This window comes from Brassica napus, unplaced genomic scaffold (assembly GCF_020379485.1).
Source record: "Brassica napus cultivar Da-Ae unplaced genomic scaffold, Da-Ae ScsIHWf_270;HRSCAF=446, whole genome shotgun sequence".
NCBI lineage: Eukaryota > Viridiplantae > Streptophyta > Magnoliopsida > Brassicales > Brassicaceae > Brassica > Brassica napus.
In genome coordinates, this window is record NW_026015992.1 from 257397 (window position 1) to 274131 (window position 16735).

The window sequence follows — 16735 nt, forward strand, 5'->3', positions numbered from 1 at the left end:
TGAGAGTTTAAAAAAAAAGAGATAATATATAGTTGTAGATATAAAAGTTTAACCTATGCTAGTATATTTATTTTTGTATAATACTATTATATATTTTACAAATTTTAACCAGTTTTAATGATGAGTGATAATTTATTTAAATAAAACTATCTTTAAAAAAGTTATTTTACCTATTAAATATAATTTTGTCATGTTTAATGCGCATATCATTTAGTTTTTTAATATAATACATAATATAATTATAAATTTATAAAAAAAAATATAGATTTTTATTTTCTTGTTTTATAATAAAATTTTAATTAACATTGATTTATAATAAAAGTATATTACTAATTAAGAAATTAATTAATGTGTTAGTAGTATTTTGTTAGATTCTTTTTCAATAGATTTTGTTCATTAAAAAATAAAATTCAAATTTATAGTTGTTTTATTATTAATGTATAATCAGATATGTCATATTTACCTAATTTATAAGTAGTCCTACTATGACTTGTTAAAATTAGATAAAATATAAGACACTAAGGCCCTGTTCGTTTGCTCACCCAGGTGATCCATCTGGGTGAAGATGCAAATTGATGTTCGTTTTGTGCATTATAATGCTACATCCAGATGGATCACCCTGCTGAATTTTTAAAAACTCATTTCAAATTCTCACCCAAATGAAGATGAGTCTTGATGGTGCATCTCGATGCAGATGCATCTAGTTCAGTCCAAAATGATAAATGACAAAAACGACATTTTAAAATCAAAATATTATTTTCAAACCGTAAATTCTATTTTTTTGCACATACATTTTCCCGCTATAACCAAAAAATGCATTTTCTCGTAAAAACGGAAAAACACACTTTCCCGCCAAAACCACAAGATGCGTTTTTCCGCAAAAAAAAACATTAAACACACATTTTTATAAAAACACATTTTTCGGCTAAACCAGTAAAACTACACTTTTTGACCAAAACCCAAAAAACGTATATTCCCGCCAAAACTCCAAAAAGCATTTTTTGGCCAAAACCTCAAAAAGCATTTTCCCGTCAAAATCAGAAACAACACATTTTCTCGCCAAAACAAAAAAAAACACATTTTTTCGCCAAAACCGAAAAACATAATTTTTCCGCCAAAACCGGAAAACAGAATTTTCCCGCCAAAACAGGAAAATTGAATTTTCCCGCCAAAACAAGAAAATGAAATTTTCCTGCCAAAAACCGGAAAAGCGCATTTTTCCGCCAAAACCGAAAAACACAATTTTCCCGCAAAAACCGGAAAACAGAATTTTCCCGCCAAAACAAGAAAGTGGAATTTTCCCGCCAAAACCAGAAATCGGAATTTTCCCGCAAAAACCAGAAAACACATTTCCCGCAAAAACTGAAAATACAATTTTACCGCCAAAACTGAAAAATACAATTTTACCGCCAAAACCGGAAAATAAAATTTTACCGCCAAAACCGGAAAAACGTATTTTCCCGCCAAAACCGGAAAAACGTATTTTCCCGCTAAAATCGGAAAAACGTATTATCCCGCCAAAATCGGAAAAACGCATTTTTCCGCCAAAACCGGAAAACAGAATTTTTCCGCCAAAACCGGAAAATGAAATTTTTTTGCCAAAACCAGAAAATATATTTTTTTGCCAAAACCGAAAAAAATATATTTTCCCGCCAAAACCGGGAAAATGTATTTTCCCGCCAAAACCGTAAAAATGCTTTTCCCGCCAAATCACGAAAAATCCCACCAAAATCGTGAAAAAAACTTTTCCCGTCAAAAAGACTTTTCCCGCCAAAACTTCAAAACACATTTTTCCGTCCAAACCGTAAAAACGTATTTTTCCGCCAAACCCATAAAACGTATTTTTCCGCAAAACCATAAGAATGCATTTTTTCGCGAAAAACACATATTTCCTCAAAAACCGCAAAAATATTTTCGGTCAAAACCATAAAAATGCTATTTTTCCGCCGAAACGTAAAAAAAAAATATTTTAGTCATTTTATTAACAAGTCCACCTGGATGCATATGGAAATTAAAAAATGAAAAGCAAACGAACATAGTTGCATTCAGATGATTCATCTGGATACATGGACGAAATGAAGAAACGAACAACACCCAGATGGAGCATCTGGATAAGACATCTAGATGGACCATCTTGATGCATCTTCCAGATGTACAAACGAACAGGGACTAAATTAATAGATTAGACAGTGTGGACCAGTTTAACTTAACATTTTTATTTGATATTTGCTTTAGTCAATTATAAACAAAATATTTCTTGGTCGAAGGTCGTTTTAAAATCATCAAGAGAGTTTCAAAGTGGATTGCACCCATGATGTCCAATATCTCCATGGAGAAACCATTTTCCTTTGTGATGGAGCGGTTACGAGGCGATTTGAGAGACAAAGATTCTATAAAAGACCAAATCCATGTTTGGTTTCCTATATTTTCTCTCAAACTTTCTTGCAAAGCTACATCATTTTTTTCGAAATTTCTACAAATTCCTGCTCAACATGGCATTACAAGATATCAATTTAGAGTTTCAGACACGCCGATTGATCTACCTAAGGAGGTGGTCAAACAAGCGGCATATGAGAATTGGTTTATCATTGTGGGGAGTCCAGTCATGCCAAGAAGACAAAACGTTCGTGCAATTGTTGCATCTATGCCAAGGAACTGGGGTTTTAAAGGTATGTTCGCGCAAAATTACAGAAAAGAGACGTTTTCAGTTTGTGTATCTTTTGGAGAAAGCGATGGATACTGTGATGCGAAGGGGCCCATGGGCATTTGATGATAGGATGTTAGTCCTTCTGAAATGGACTCCTTTAATGGAATTGGAGCTGCTTAACTTCATCATGTTCTTGATACAAGTCAGGGGCATCCCTCTCCAGTTTATGAATCATGAAGTCATACATCACATTGTGAGAGCTATGGGAGAGTATATCCAAATGGAGTACAATGAAGAAGCGGGAGGAAGATGGAATTTTTCCGAGTAAGGTTGGAGTTGAATGTAACACATCCATTGAGATTCTAGAGGCACTTCCAGTTCACACTTGGAGTCAACACGTTGCTAAACTTTCACTATGAAATTGAGAGGCTTTTGTGAAGTTTGTGGGATGCTCACTTATATTGGGCTTGTTTTATCAACAATGGTGGTCCATGTCCAAATGGAGGTGATGATCATAATGAAGAGGAAAAAGTTCCAAACTAAGGAATCATAATAGAGGAAGTGCATTAAGATCCAATTGGAGAAGAGGAAGCTGAAGTAGAGGATCCAATTAAGGAAGAATATGAGAGGAACATTGAGGCTATTGAAAATGAAGCTGATGATGATGAACTATGGAGCAGAGCTGCAGTGGAAATGATGTATTCTTAGGATCTGAAAAAGGAGGAGATGTACAATCTTATTCCCAATAATCATTTTGGTGTTCGAGGAGAAATAGAACATGATCTCAAAAAGAAAGCTTGGATCGATGAAGCTAATGGAAGTAAGTCTAGGTTTGCTAGGGGTGAGAAAGAGGAATCAAGTGGAAATAATGGTATCAAAAGGAAGAAAGGATATACGTCACAATCTAGTGATGAGGATGCGGATGAAAAGATAAATGATGAGTCTGAACAGAGAGGCGCGGTGGGCCCATAACCACCACTACCACAATGAGGATAATGAGTTAAAACTATCAAGGATTAAACACTGACTCGATATTTCGATGCTTTAAAGAGATAAATAAAAAATATCTCTTGGACATTATATGTCTCAGAAACAAGATGTATATGTAAAGAGCTGTGGGTATTGGGTTTACTACATCTTGTAGTAGTTACTCCGGGTGAATAGAAGGAGATTTAACTATTATGGTTTGGACTTGGGCCAAAATTTTCTCCTGGGTATAATTTGGTCTACAATTTCACTCAGAAAATAAACAAGAGATTTTTGTGTTTAATCTCTACCAAGTAAGTCACAATTAAGTCAAAGAAAGTCCCAAGTTTACAAGGGGTTTTCTAAAACATTAGTCTTTATTTCAGTCAAACTCATTATTAAGTCAAGCAAGTCTTTGACTTCTATTTTCTATGCATTATTTTTAGAAATTTATTTTTGATCTACGAAACATAATCATATAAATAAAGCCTATTAGACAGACTTGTTTTACATTAAACCTTATGTTTGTTTGAGAATAATTCTCGATCGTTCCTTGTGAACATTTCGATCTTTGGTGGATTCTCTTATAAATATATTTTTTTACAAAATAATTGAAGATATACTCGATGAGCTTACATACAAGGGCGAATCCAGAGTAAATATTTAGTGGGTGCAAAGATTAATAATGTCCTAAAGGGGAAGCGAACTTGAGCTATTAAGGGGTGCACAACACTACTAAACCAACTCATCTAACTGATTTCTTTTGTATCTTTACACATAAAATGTCTAATATTTATAAAATTATGGGTGCACATGCCACCGTTGTCTAAGCACTGGCTTCGCCCCTGCTTACATAGACTCCCAACATCCTATCAAAGTATATAATTGACTCGATGAGCTTACATAGAAAGAAGAAGCCTCATCTTCTGCATCTGCTCGTCCAAGTCCGAGTCCATAACACTCCCAATGCTTCCGAAAACTCCCTAGATCGACATGACCGTTTCGTTCAGAATATGAAACTCATTTTTAAAGAAAACATCTGTCAGAGACTTTTCCGGAGAATCTATTTTCTGAGGTTTCTACTCGACTGATTAGTTATTTACTAGGATAGGATGCGCGTGAATTTATATGAAAATTATTTAAGAAATATCGTATGAAAAAATAAAATTTATATTCTTGATCAAATTAATATTTCTGGCCCTTAACATTTTCTAAAAATTTTTTGTTAATTACATAATTTATTTACTAATGAGCTCATCCTATTTTATAAAATATTTTAGGTCAAAAAATCACTTATTGCATAAGAACCTAACGTTTATGCCGAAAAATCTTAAGCATACTATTTGGTTACAATGAAACTATGCCAGTTCGGTTTTATATCATGATTTAGCAATTTGAAAGTTAATTATGGTTATGAGAAGTTTACATTCACGTGCCAAATCTATCTTCAATATTTTTTCTCATTTTTGTGTCGTTTTTTTTTATTTTGGTTATTGCTAAATATTAATATTGACTTTTGAGTTTATTCTTATTTCATTATTTTATTTTGACCCGAGATTTAGAAAATATTTAAGATTTAAAATTAGTAAAGAGATAAGGCCGATGAGGAGAAGACATTGTGGCATCAGAGATTAGGGCATCCTGCCTTTGGTTTTTAAGTTCTTTACCTTTTGTTTCAGGTGTTTTAGACAATAGGGAGAAATTTGGTGGTTGTGACATTTGTTTTAAGTCCAAACAAACTCGAGGAGTATTTTCTGAGAGTATTAATAAAGCTTATGTTGCATTTGAATTGATACATGTTGATCTTTGGGGTCCTTACCGCGAACCATCTTCATGTGGGGCCGTCTATTTCCTTACAATCGTCGACGACTTCTCCAGAGCGGTCTGGATACATTTGCTCCTTGGAAGTCGGAGGTCAAAATGGTTTTACCCAACTTTTGTGCCTTGGCGCAAAGACAATTTGGACGCTCAGTTCAAACGGTTTGAAGTGATAATGGAACAGAGTTTATGTGTCTTTCAAAGTACTTCTCAGCCAATGGAATCATTCATCAGATGTCTCGCGTGTCCACTCCACAACAGAATGGTAGGGTTGAACACAAACATCAACACATACTTAACGTGTCGAGATTTTTGATGTTTCAAGCAAATCTCCCCATCAAGTTCTGGGGCGAGTGTGTTCTTGCAGCAGCGCATGTGATCAACAGGACGCCGTCGAGCCTGCTGCATGGAAAGACTCCGTATGAGTGTATGCATGGCAAACCTCCACGGTATGAAGACATCAAGGTCTTCGGGTGTTTGTGTTTCGCACACAAGGCATCTCGTGACAAAGATAAATTTAAGGAGAGAAGCAGAAAGTGTGTCTTCGTGGGATATCCGTTTGGAAAACATGGCTGGAAGTTGTATGATTTGGACAGTGGCGAGTTATTTGTCTCACGTGATGTCGTTTTCACTGAGACATCATTTCCTTATGATGATATTGCAGTTGCTCTGTTGATGCCACCACTCTGCCGGTGGCTCAAGAGACGAATATCATGTGTTGCGAGTCACCGTTGTTGGAGTCAAGGGGAAGTGTCGAAGTAGAAGTTGCTGTAACTCCAACAGTGGAGGATTCAACTGAGGCCAAGACTACTGAAGCATCAGCCAAGCCTTCTGATGTTGTCGTTGATGCAGAAAAAGAGGTGCAGAATCCAGTAACAGAGAGTGTTCAGGTGGAACAACTAGGGAGAGGACATCGAGTCTCACAACCTTCCACAAGACTCAGAGACTATGTAGCATACAACTCCCAATGTCTCGATAAACATAACACCACTCCTGCTTCGCCTGCAACGCCAACAAGGTCCTCAGCAACGGTCCAAGGTACGTCATCATACCCCATTTTTGCGTATGTCTCTGATGCAGTGTTCTCTGAGAAACATCAAGTGTTCCTTGCAGCCATATCCTCAGAGAAGGAACCAAGAAACTTCAAAGAGGCGATGCAATATCCACGCTTCAGAGACATGATATCAACTGAGATAGTAGCCCTGGAAGAACAGAGGACTTGGGATGTGACAGACTTGCCGCGAGGAAAGAAAGCGCTGTCTTGCATGTGGATATATAAGTACTAGTTTAACGCTGATGGTACGGTAGAAAAGCCCAAGGCTAGACTTGTAGTTTGCGGTAACAGACAAGTAGAGGGAGTAGATTACAACAAGACTTTTTCTCCAGTCGCGAAGTTAATGACGGTTCGAACATTGTTGGAGGATGCTGCGGCAAGGAACTGGGAGGTCCGTCAGATGGATGTGCATAATGCATTCCTCCATGGAGAGTTAGAGGAGGAAGTCTATATGCAGATGCCTCCTGGATTCGAGTCAGGTGAGTCTGGTCAGGTGTGTCGCTTGAGAAAGTCTCTGTATGGACTGAAACAAGCGCCGAGATGTTGGTTTTCAAAGTTGACAGATGCATTGAAGAAATTTTGGTTCAAGCAGTCGTATTCTGACTATTATCTCTTCACATACATCAAAGGAGATAGATCACTTCGAGTACTTGTGTATGTAGACGATCTGATCATAGCGGGGAACGATGTGAAGATGGTGACAAAGTTCAAAGCGTATCTGAGTGACTGCTTCAAGATGAAAGACTTGGAGAAAGCCAAGTACTTCTTGGGTATTGAGATTGCGAGAGGACCACAAGGGATGTTCTTGACGCAGAGGAAGTAGGTACTTGACATAGTAGCGGATGCAGGCCTGCTTGAGTGCAAGCCAGTTGTGACTCCAATGGAGCAAAATCACAAACTCTTGTCGGATAAAGGACCGTTCTGTAAGGATCCAGCTCGTTATCGAAGGTTTGTGGGAAAATAGGTCTATCTGGTTATAACGAGACCAGAGTTGAGCTACGCGGTGCATGTGCTATCTCAGGTTATGCAACACCCGCGAGAGGCGCATTGGGATGCTGTTGTACGAATGATAAGATATCTGAAAGGGTGCCCTGACCAAGGCATTATGTTGAAGTCGATAAGTGATCTGCGTCTGCGTGTGTTTTGCGATGCAGACTGGGCGGCGTGTCCTAAGTCGCGACGATCTCTGTCTTCGTTTGTTGTCTTGCTAGGTGACTCACCTATCTCCTGGAAGACGAAGAAGCAGAACACGGTCTCTCACTCTTCAGCTGAAGCAGAGTACAGGTCAGTGGCGGTGGTGTTGCGAGAGCTCAAATGGCTTAAGCGACTCTTGCGAGACTTCGGAGTGCAACACTCTGCGCCAATGGAAATATTCTGCGACAGCAAATCAGCGTTGTATATTGCAGCCAACCCTGTGTTTCATGAGTGCACCAAACACATCGAAGCTGACTGTCATAGTGTCAGAGACGCAGTTCAAGATAAGTCGATCGTGACTAGACATGTTCATACAACAGAACAGCTAGCAGAAGCGTTGGGAGCTCCTGCGTTTCACTATCTGTTGGCCAAGTTAGGTGTTTGTAATCTCCACGCACCAACTTGAGGGGGAGTGTTAGTGATGGTTATGTCGGGTTAGAGTGTACCGGTTAGGAGATACGGTATCTTGGAGTATAAGTTAATAGATAAGAGATAAGTACGAAATACGAAGTAGTTGTGACAAGTATAGATCTTATATGTTGAGATCTCGAGTGTTACTAATATATATGTATGTTGTATGTGATCAATACAACTCGGAACATTCACAACATCTTCTTCCTTAGTTTACAGTAAGTTTCAGTTCAGTTTATTTACTTGCATAAGTTTATTGCTGTTTAGTGATTTTGATGGCTTGATGCAGTCATGTATAAGCATATGTTCTTACCGAGTCCTTGATTTTTAATCAGGAGTGTGGAATTGCTTACAGTTGTTTAACCCTCTCCTTTGCTCTTTTGAGCCGCTCTCTTCTTGGACCAGTGAGTGTTGTGTTTTTTTTGTTTCAGATTGTAAGCTTTCTTTGAAATCTGTGTTATGGTCTCAAGTTGTGAAGCAAGTTGGTAAAGTTTTAGACTGTGTTTTTTTGGCAATATAATCTTCTTAATCTAACTCTATGTGATGCTATTGGTCTCTGCATATTAAAAGATCAGAAGAAGCTCCAAGGACAGCTTGAATCAGAACGAGAGGCGCTTTACGGGTCAAAACCAGTTCTAAGTCTTACAATAAACAGAAACTAACATATCATTATAGTGATGAGTATATTCTCTTAATTTCATTGTTGAACAAATTCTTTTCTTCACCTGCGTGAAGAAGAGGGCTTGATGTTGCTAGACTTCCCTCAAAGAAGCAGTCAATGATTCCAACGCTGTCGGTATCATCAGGTTACAAACATATTACTCAACTTCTTCTGAAATTTCTTAGTTACTAAATTCACGAAAGTGAAGTAGATGAGAGTAAACTTAAGTTAGTTTTTTTTTTCCAGGTTTCTGCTGATCAAAGATAGAGATTGGCAATATCTGTGGAGAGGCTTGACCGAGTTAGCGACATAATCAGAGATAGTAGACGAAATATCTTGCTGTATCAGTTCTTCAAGATATGAGCCAGCACGACAAACTCTCCTTCACTCGCATAGCAAGGTATGGTGCCAACATTACATCAATCGCACGCATTTGCTGTCTCAAAATCAAAACCATAAAGATGAAGACTATTTACTCATATACATTTACTCATTAGGTGCAAATGCATGACCATATACCTTTCGTATGTGAATGTAGCTTCATGGTGTGGATGAGGATGAGGTTTTCAAGGCTATCTCTTTCCCCCTTTGTTGCTTGGTGTGATTTCCCACACAGCTGCATAAATATCTTTATGGTCCTCCTCCTTTAGAATACAATAGTATCACCTTTCTTTAATCTTCTTTAATGTGTTAATGTCGGAAACTTTTTGCCTAGAAAGAAACTCTATGTCTCCTTAAATACTCTCTACTGGTACTGATTTAGTTGCATCTCTTGTGTCTCAATCAAAAACAGATGGGGAGAGAAAGGATCAGCGACAACAGACGCATACACAACTTTCAGAACATAAAGCCAACAATCGAAACAACAAAGTGAATGGGTCCACAGCAACATAAGCGGAAGCAGCATTAGTGGTTGCTAAAAGACCTGACTCTGGTGGTCAACAAGGCTATGTTATACATTTTCTCGCCAACCATTTTCTTGTTAAGTTTGATCCTTCACAGAAGATATAGCATTACAACGTTGGAATCTCTCAAACCCTTCAAAGGAAATTACTCGGATAATCAAACAAAACTCGTGGAGACTAGGCAGAGTAGCTACTCTGGTGGTGTCCCTGCTTTTGATGCTAGGAAAAACATTTACAGCCCTGTGGAGTTTCAAGAAGATAGGTTTGAGTTATTTGCTAACCTCCCTATGCCATCCTGCAATATTTTGATCAAGTGTGGTGACTTGCGTGAGAAGCTACCAGTAGAAGAAGATTGATAAAATGTTTAGGGTTAACATGAAGCTTGTGTCCAAGTTTGATGGGAAGAAACAGGAAGGTGAAAACTAGGCTCCTCTGCCATAATACATTCATGCTCTTTATGTGGACTTGAGAGAGAATTCAATGGAGAAGTGTACATCGTTTTTGGAAGATTTCATTATTAAGTATTCTATAACTTTGACACCTCATCATCATTTTAAAAGAATTTATATATTGTCCTCAAATTTTTAACTTCTTCTTCTTTATATCAAACCTATAAACATATAATTAATTTGATTAAATTATATAATATAATAAAAATATTAAAATTTATTTTTAATTTATATCAAACCCAAACAAATGAAAAAAAAAATGAATGTAGCGAATTTTTTTCTTCTCTTTAATCACCAAGATTTTAATTTTTAAAAAAACTTTCATACTAAAACATATTCTTTTGTTACAAGAAAACATAAATTAAAAAGAAAATAAATTACGGAGCTCAACAAATTTGGCTCGAAAATAGACAAACTCACTAACAATATACCTCCAAATGGTACGAACCGAAAGTACTCTTGAAACTCTAACTTTATCGTTACTTCAGTGAACATTTTCTGTCATTCTCAACACCATTCTAATCATTGTATTTAAACTTTTTCACTAATATTTGTGTATAAAGATCATGATACCTCTCATTGTCCTTATTTTTATTGTCTCAAAAGAGATATTCATCAATATCTAAACAAATGAGGTTCATCTCTAGCCCATTCAATTTTTCCTTCTTGCTGACACATTCAATCAAACAATACCTATTAGCTATATACATAGTACGCGCACCAAATAGTTAACTACTGAAGCCTTGCTTAGTACGAGGACCTCTGCTGTTGTACAAAACGTACCCACAACCACCAGCAGAACGCTTTTGGAAACTGCGCATGAGCATTCCTTTAACTAGCACACAAGAATGTGACCTTTAAGTACTGCTTCGGAAAGAACAGTATGTGGGGACATACATGTTTAACAGGAAGACCGATGACAACTAAATAAATTGATAGACGTTGACATAGTAAGCAACTACAACAGTAGATACAGTTAAAAAACTACAATCATAGATGTTCAAATTAAACAATCATATCGCTTGAACATATCTAATGACATATGATCATTGTTTGATAACTTAAATGGCAAACACCCTATGCGTAGCGCGGGAAAACTACTAGTTATTAATATGTTATTTATTTTCTTTTGAAACACCATTGATCGAACAAGAAATTATAGTAATGTACTATTAATTAATATGTTACTATATTAACGTATAAACAAGTTGACACACGTTCTTAACATAAATAGAGTTTAAATTATACAATCACATTTTATCGTTCCAATCGATTATATATTTTGTACACGTTGGAATACAAATAAACTTAGATTTTATCACCTTTCCACGTCTCGATCTCCAAAAATTTTACCCATCTGGACAAAACCTGGATTACTCATCTTCAACGACTCCATGTCTTCTTGTTTTTCACCATCTTCTTCAACTTGATCTTTAGTGGTTAGACTTGAGTATTCGATATTTTCACCGTAAACTCCATCAAGAATCAAATATAGAGACATAACAAATATTGTGTTTCCAACAAAAAAACCAGCTAAACTCGATGTTGACCAGCGACTTAGCCCTGTGTAGAGCTAAGTCGCTTGAACATCTAACCACTTGATGCCCTTTTTCTTCATGAAGAAAACACCCCTTGGAGATCAAGCTAGGTGTCCAAAGCATGTAGCCCATCACTATAAACCACACTCCTTGGAAAGCTATGCTTGATGATCTCACAAAACTTACCAAGAAACTTTTAGGCAAGGCAATACCCATTAAAGTGGTAAGGAGAGAAACAAAGATGACAAGCTGGAGGAGCTTATGGTATTGTCCCTCGATGCCCATGTGGTCAGCAGAGTGATGATGGAATAAGAAGAGTTGTTGAGCAAAGGTAGAGGCTGCCGCGAGTATGGTCAGTTCCTTAGAGACGGCTTTAGGCCTTGCTTGATCAAGGACTAGTGCAAAAACAGCGTAGACTAAGAAGGACATAGATATAGAGGAATGTTCAAAGTTGTGGAGGTGGTTTGAGGGTATGGTGCCATCAGAGTCAAAGGGTTGATGTTTCTTGGGCCCAATAAAGAGCTCCATGGCTATGGAGGCTGATGAAGAGAGCATGATTAAGTAGAGCTCTAGGTGCCTGAACTTGGAAGTTGGGAACCATGGTGATGAATTAAAGGTGTTTGGGTGTAGAGAAAATAGTTTTATGTTGTTGTATAAGTGCCAAAGACCAAGTACAAAGAAGGCAAAACCTGGCGCAACATGTCCCACAAGTGTTCCCATATGTTATGGATTTATGTCTCAATTTTTAGTTTCGTGTTTAAAGAGGGGTTTAAGGATTTGATGATTACTAACACAAAATTTGATTAGTGCTCTGATGGGTTTAATAAAGAGTGGATGTTGAATTTGGAAAGGGGTCTAGAGAATTCGTTTTGGAAAAGTTTACAAGTAATTGACTTTGATGAAGTAAGGAGTGACGAATATGCTTTGGGATTAAGGTGTTTGGCTTTGAGTCTTTTGACCAAATAATGGATTATTTTGACTTTCTTTTTGGTTTGATTAAAATCTCACTTCTAAGTTCTAACTACTAAAAGCCCATTTAAGTTTAATGAGTCTGGAAAGACTCATCCACAGCAGTTATTGGATTGAACTTTGTGCCGATAACGTAACATACAACTACTATTCATATCTGCTTTTTCCATGATCGATAAAACTATACAATAGTAGAAAAATCTAAGTGGACGTGATATTAATTTTTGTGTAGATAGTTAAGTTAAATGTTGTTGAAATATGGGATCTGGTCAAAGGAATGATCGATCCAAGTTGTGCGGGATCCCCTGTGGGACATTGGGATTGGGACATCACCAAGTGCCTTGGATCGGCTATCGGGTAATTTGTGAAGTATGGATCGATAGATCGATGTTTGGGATCAATCGAGCATGTGGACCAAGTTTTCTCTAATGTAGTTTTTGAACTAATGATGCAAGTAAGTTAACTTGCATTGTACTCGTTTCTTGGCAATCGTGCTAAAATTCCTCAAAAAAAAAATCCACAAGATATAGAGAGTGAACAAGGAAAAGTAAAAAATAAAAGAGTTACAAGAAGAATAAAGACGAGAAAAAAGAAAGAAAGAAATAGAGAGAGTAAGAAAGTGAGAAGCTACCACAGACAAGAGAAAAATAAATAATGTTAGTCTTTGTGTATTTAGAATATTTTTGATGTTGTAGTTTTCTTTTTAGCCTCCTTTGAAATCTCAAAAAAGTGAGAAGTGACGATAATTTGTAATCTTTGCTTGTTAGTGGAAGAGAGATCCACCAAAAATGATATGTACATTTGCTAAAATGCAAAAATATGTTTTGAAAAAAATTCAAATCATATATAAGTTGGATTTATAAATCAACTTAAGAGAACTGTGAAAATAATTGTTTGTAATATGTGATTTCTGAAAATGAAATACATCAAAAAGAAAATTTAAATATTTTCTGAATTTTTTTTATTCATTTAAATCTAAAACAATTGTAGATCATTTTTTCTAAACTCTTAAGAGATGTTAAATGTAAATATGCATGTTTTTGAGTTATCTCAAGAAATGCGGGGGGAAGTTTTGTTTACCATATAAAGTTGTTGGCAAGTAGAGATGTCAAACATATTTACCTGTTCCGTACTGCGACGGGTTAGTCGTCGAGTGGCTCAAAGCGGGCATGTTCCGCGCGGGCTGCCGTCTTCAAAATGCCGGTCCAAACCCGTACCGCATAATATATAGACCTTCGCGGACCATCCCGCGGGACGCGTCTTTATCAAACCGCTTGTTACAACTTCTTTCATGAATGTTCAAGTAGAAGATTTGTGTAAGAGAGTTGAAGATAACTCATTAAGATTCACTAAAGTCTTAACAATATCAATGTCACAAAACTCTATTTGTATTTGCGTTCTTGAGTTAAAAGTCTTCTTTTGTTATTGCATAAGCTTTTGTTAAGTTTGAATTTGACTGAGTTGTTGTTTTCGTAAAAATTTGGTTCAAGTGTTGTATATCTTCATCAAACCATCTCTCTTTTTAATTATTTGAATCGCTTTCTTCTCACTCTGTTTCTCGTTTTTTCAGGTAAAATAAGAAAGGAAGAAAAAAATACGGGTTCATATAATCCCGCATGACACGTTTCGGCTCATCCCGTAAAAAGTTCAGTCCCGCAAAGACCCGTCCCGTGAGGCCCGCAAAAACCTCGTTCCGATATCGTTCTGCGACAGTCTTTTACGGGTCCAGCCTGCGGTCCAGATCCATGATTACCATATCTATTGGCAAGAGACCAAATGAACTTAGTGATAGTGTCATGCATTGAGTTTTGTATACAATGATTAATTATATCTTGAAAAAAGATAACAAAGATCATTAGACAATTGATCTCGACTAATCTCAAGAGATTATGTTCACTACGACGACAACATAAGATCCATTTATTAAAGTTGTGTCATGAGATCAAGTTGTTATATCAATTCTTCTTTATCGGTTTATCTCGGTATTGTACTTTTAATTTTTGTTCTTATTATTTTTACAAATATCAGTTGTCTACATTTTAGTAAAATAAAGTTCCTCGTTAAGTTGACCTATTTTAAGTGTATATAATAATAATAATAAAATAATCATAATATGTTTAACTGGTCCCAGAGTCCAGAGAACAACAACTCAACTATTTATCAATAGTGTGAAATGTTTGTGATTTTCCGAAATAACTCACGATATTTTAGTATTATACAACTCATAGGTCAATGCTTCTAAACCAATCTGTCGCCAAAAAAAAAAAGACAAATTTTCAAAAGTCAACATGAAATTTACACAATTCCAGCTTGTTGAAACTTTTATTTAGGCCACATCATTTGATTAGTCAAGGGTCATATAAATTTAAGGTGTTAATCATATTTTTAAGAAATTGAAAATCATAGCTTATGTTCACCATCAAAATCTCCAGTTAGAAATTAGATAAACATACGAATGGTCTGGACCACTTATACAGTGATGATTGTGTTTAATGAGTATTTTTTTCTTACGTCAATCCCACGAAAACAGACATCAAAGAGGAAACTATTCCTTCATGCGTTGATAATTTAGCTATATGTTAATCCACAAACGTGGAAAAAAAACCGATGTAGAGCTTTTTCCCACAAATATATGTATTTTAATTGGCTTCGGAAAATTTATTTTAGAATTTGTAAGTTTTTGAAATTTTAATTATTTTAAATCTGACAAGTGTATTTTATTTAATATTAAAAGTATAGATGTTTCCTTAGGTTTATAATTTTATATATTTAACATATTAAAAGTTTTAAATCTACTAAAAACCTAAATTACGAAATCAAATCAAATACAAAAATAATTAAAAAATATATTTTAATTAATATTTTAAAATTTAATAAATAAACCTATTTTAAAGTTACTAATTTAAACATATGTTTGGATTCTTAAATCCATTAAAATCTGATAACTTCTATTCTTTTTTTTTTTTGAACAAAATCTGATAACTTCTATTCATAATTTCAATTTTGTGGAGGGAGTAACGTCTATAAAACGTACGGAATGGAGTATACTAATGGGCTTTCTGATGAAGCCAAGCACGCCCCTAAGTCAAGAATGTATAACTCCTTTTTCCGATTTTACATGTGTGTGTGTGTGAATTTAGTTAAGAAATTAGACCAATAACTCCTTTTTCCGATTTTATTGTTGTTTATTTACAAAATGCAAACTGTTGTTGCTGGTTGGTAAACTACGACAAATCCATTAACTTTCCTTTTCCATACAAAATACTTTTAAATACTTTATTTTTTTTAATATTTGCTTTAAAATTGTTTATATTCAATTGCGTATTAAAGGGTTCGCAATTTGACGAAAAAGTAGTCTTAAGAAATAGGAATGACACTAAAAGATTGTTATCTACTAATAATAGCAATCTCAATTAATTTCAAAGGTTGTGAATTCATTTCATATGAAAGGTTATATGTTTTCAACAATTAAAAGTTATGTCTTTTTATTTAAAATAACTGTTTGTATTGAAAAGTTGTGACTTTTCATATATGTATTATTTCAGTTGATTAAATTTAAAAATAATTATTTATTCAAAAAATATTTAAGAATGGCTATGTTTTTAAAACTTATATGGTATTATTTGCTCATAACTCATTTTTCATTTGATAAATTGTTAGAAATAAAAATTTTAGCATAATATAACTCAGTTGTCATTTGCTAAATTTATAGTTTTTATTTATATTTTTTATTATTTAATTATAATATTTTCATTTTATATTTGAAAGATAAATGAATTTTCTTTCAAACAATATTTTTGTAAATGTATTTTTTTAAAAATAATCAACTAAAATTGTTATTATCATTGAATATAATTATTTTTGACATAATTTGAGTTTTCGTTTACATCAAAACTTATCATATTTTAGGATAATTTTAATTTAAAATGTAATTTTCATATTTTTCAAACAAATTCTAAAAATATTTTTTTAAATATTTTGTTATAATTGTTAAAAAAATATTGAGTTGCATTTCAAATAAAAAGGTAAAGATATTAAAAATATTCTAATTAAAATATGTAAAATTTAATATAGTTTTAAGGAAATTGTCAAAATAAAAAAAATTACACATAAAATAATCATG

The 16735-nt window shown here is 34.9% G+C and overlaps 1 protein-coding gene, 1 long non-coding RNA gene and 1 pseudogene across 2 annotated transcripts; 2 read left to right on the plus strand and 1 right to left on the minus strand.

Annotated features, from left to right (window-relative positions):
- The first annotated feature begins 2732 nt into the window (after positions 1-2732).
- Positions 2733-3619, plus strand: LOC125601959. The gene is made up of 3 exons (XM_048773876.1): positions 2733-2971; positions 3088-3178; positions 3356-3619. Exons 1-3 carry the CDS (start codon positions 2733-2735, stop codon positions 3617-3619), a joined length of 594 nt encoding a protein of 197 aa, XP_048629833.1.
- Positions 3620-8509: 4890 nt separating this feature from the next.
- Positions 8510-9591, plus strand: LOC125601970. Its single transcript, XR_007334523.1, has 3 exons — positions 8510-8896; positions 8998-9151; positions 9290-9591. It is a non-coding gene; the product is annotated as an uncharacterized LOC125601970 (long non-coding RNA).
- A 1611-nt stretch (positions 9592-11202) lies between these two features.
- LOC125601971 lies at positions 11203-12788 on the minus strand (annotated as a pseudogene).
- Between the last annotated feature and the right edge of the window lie 3947 nt (positions 12789-16735).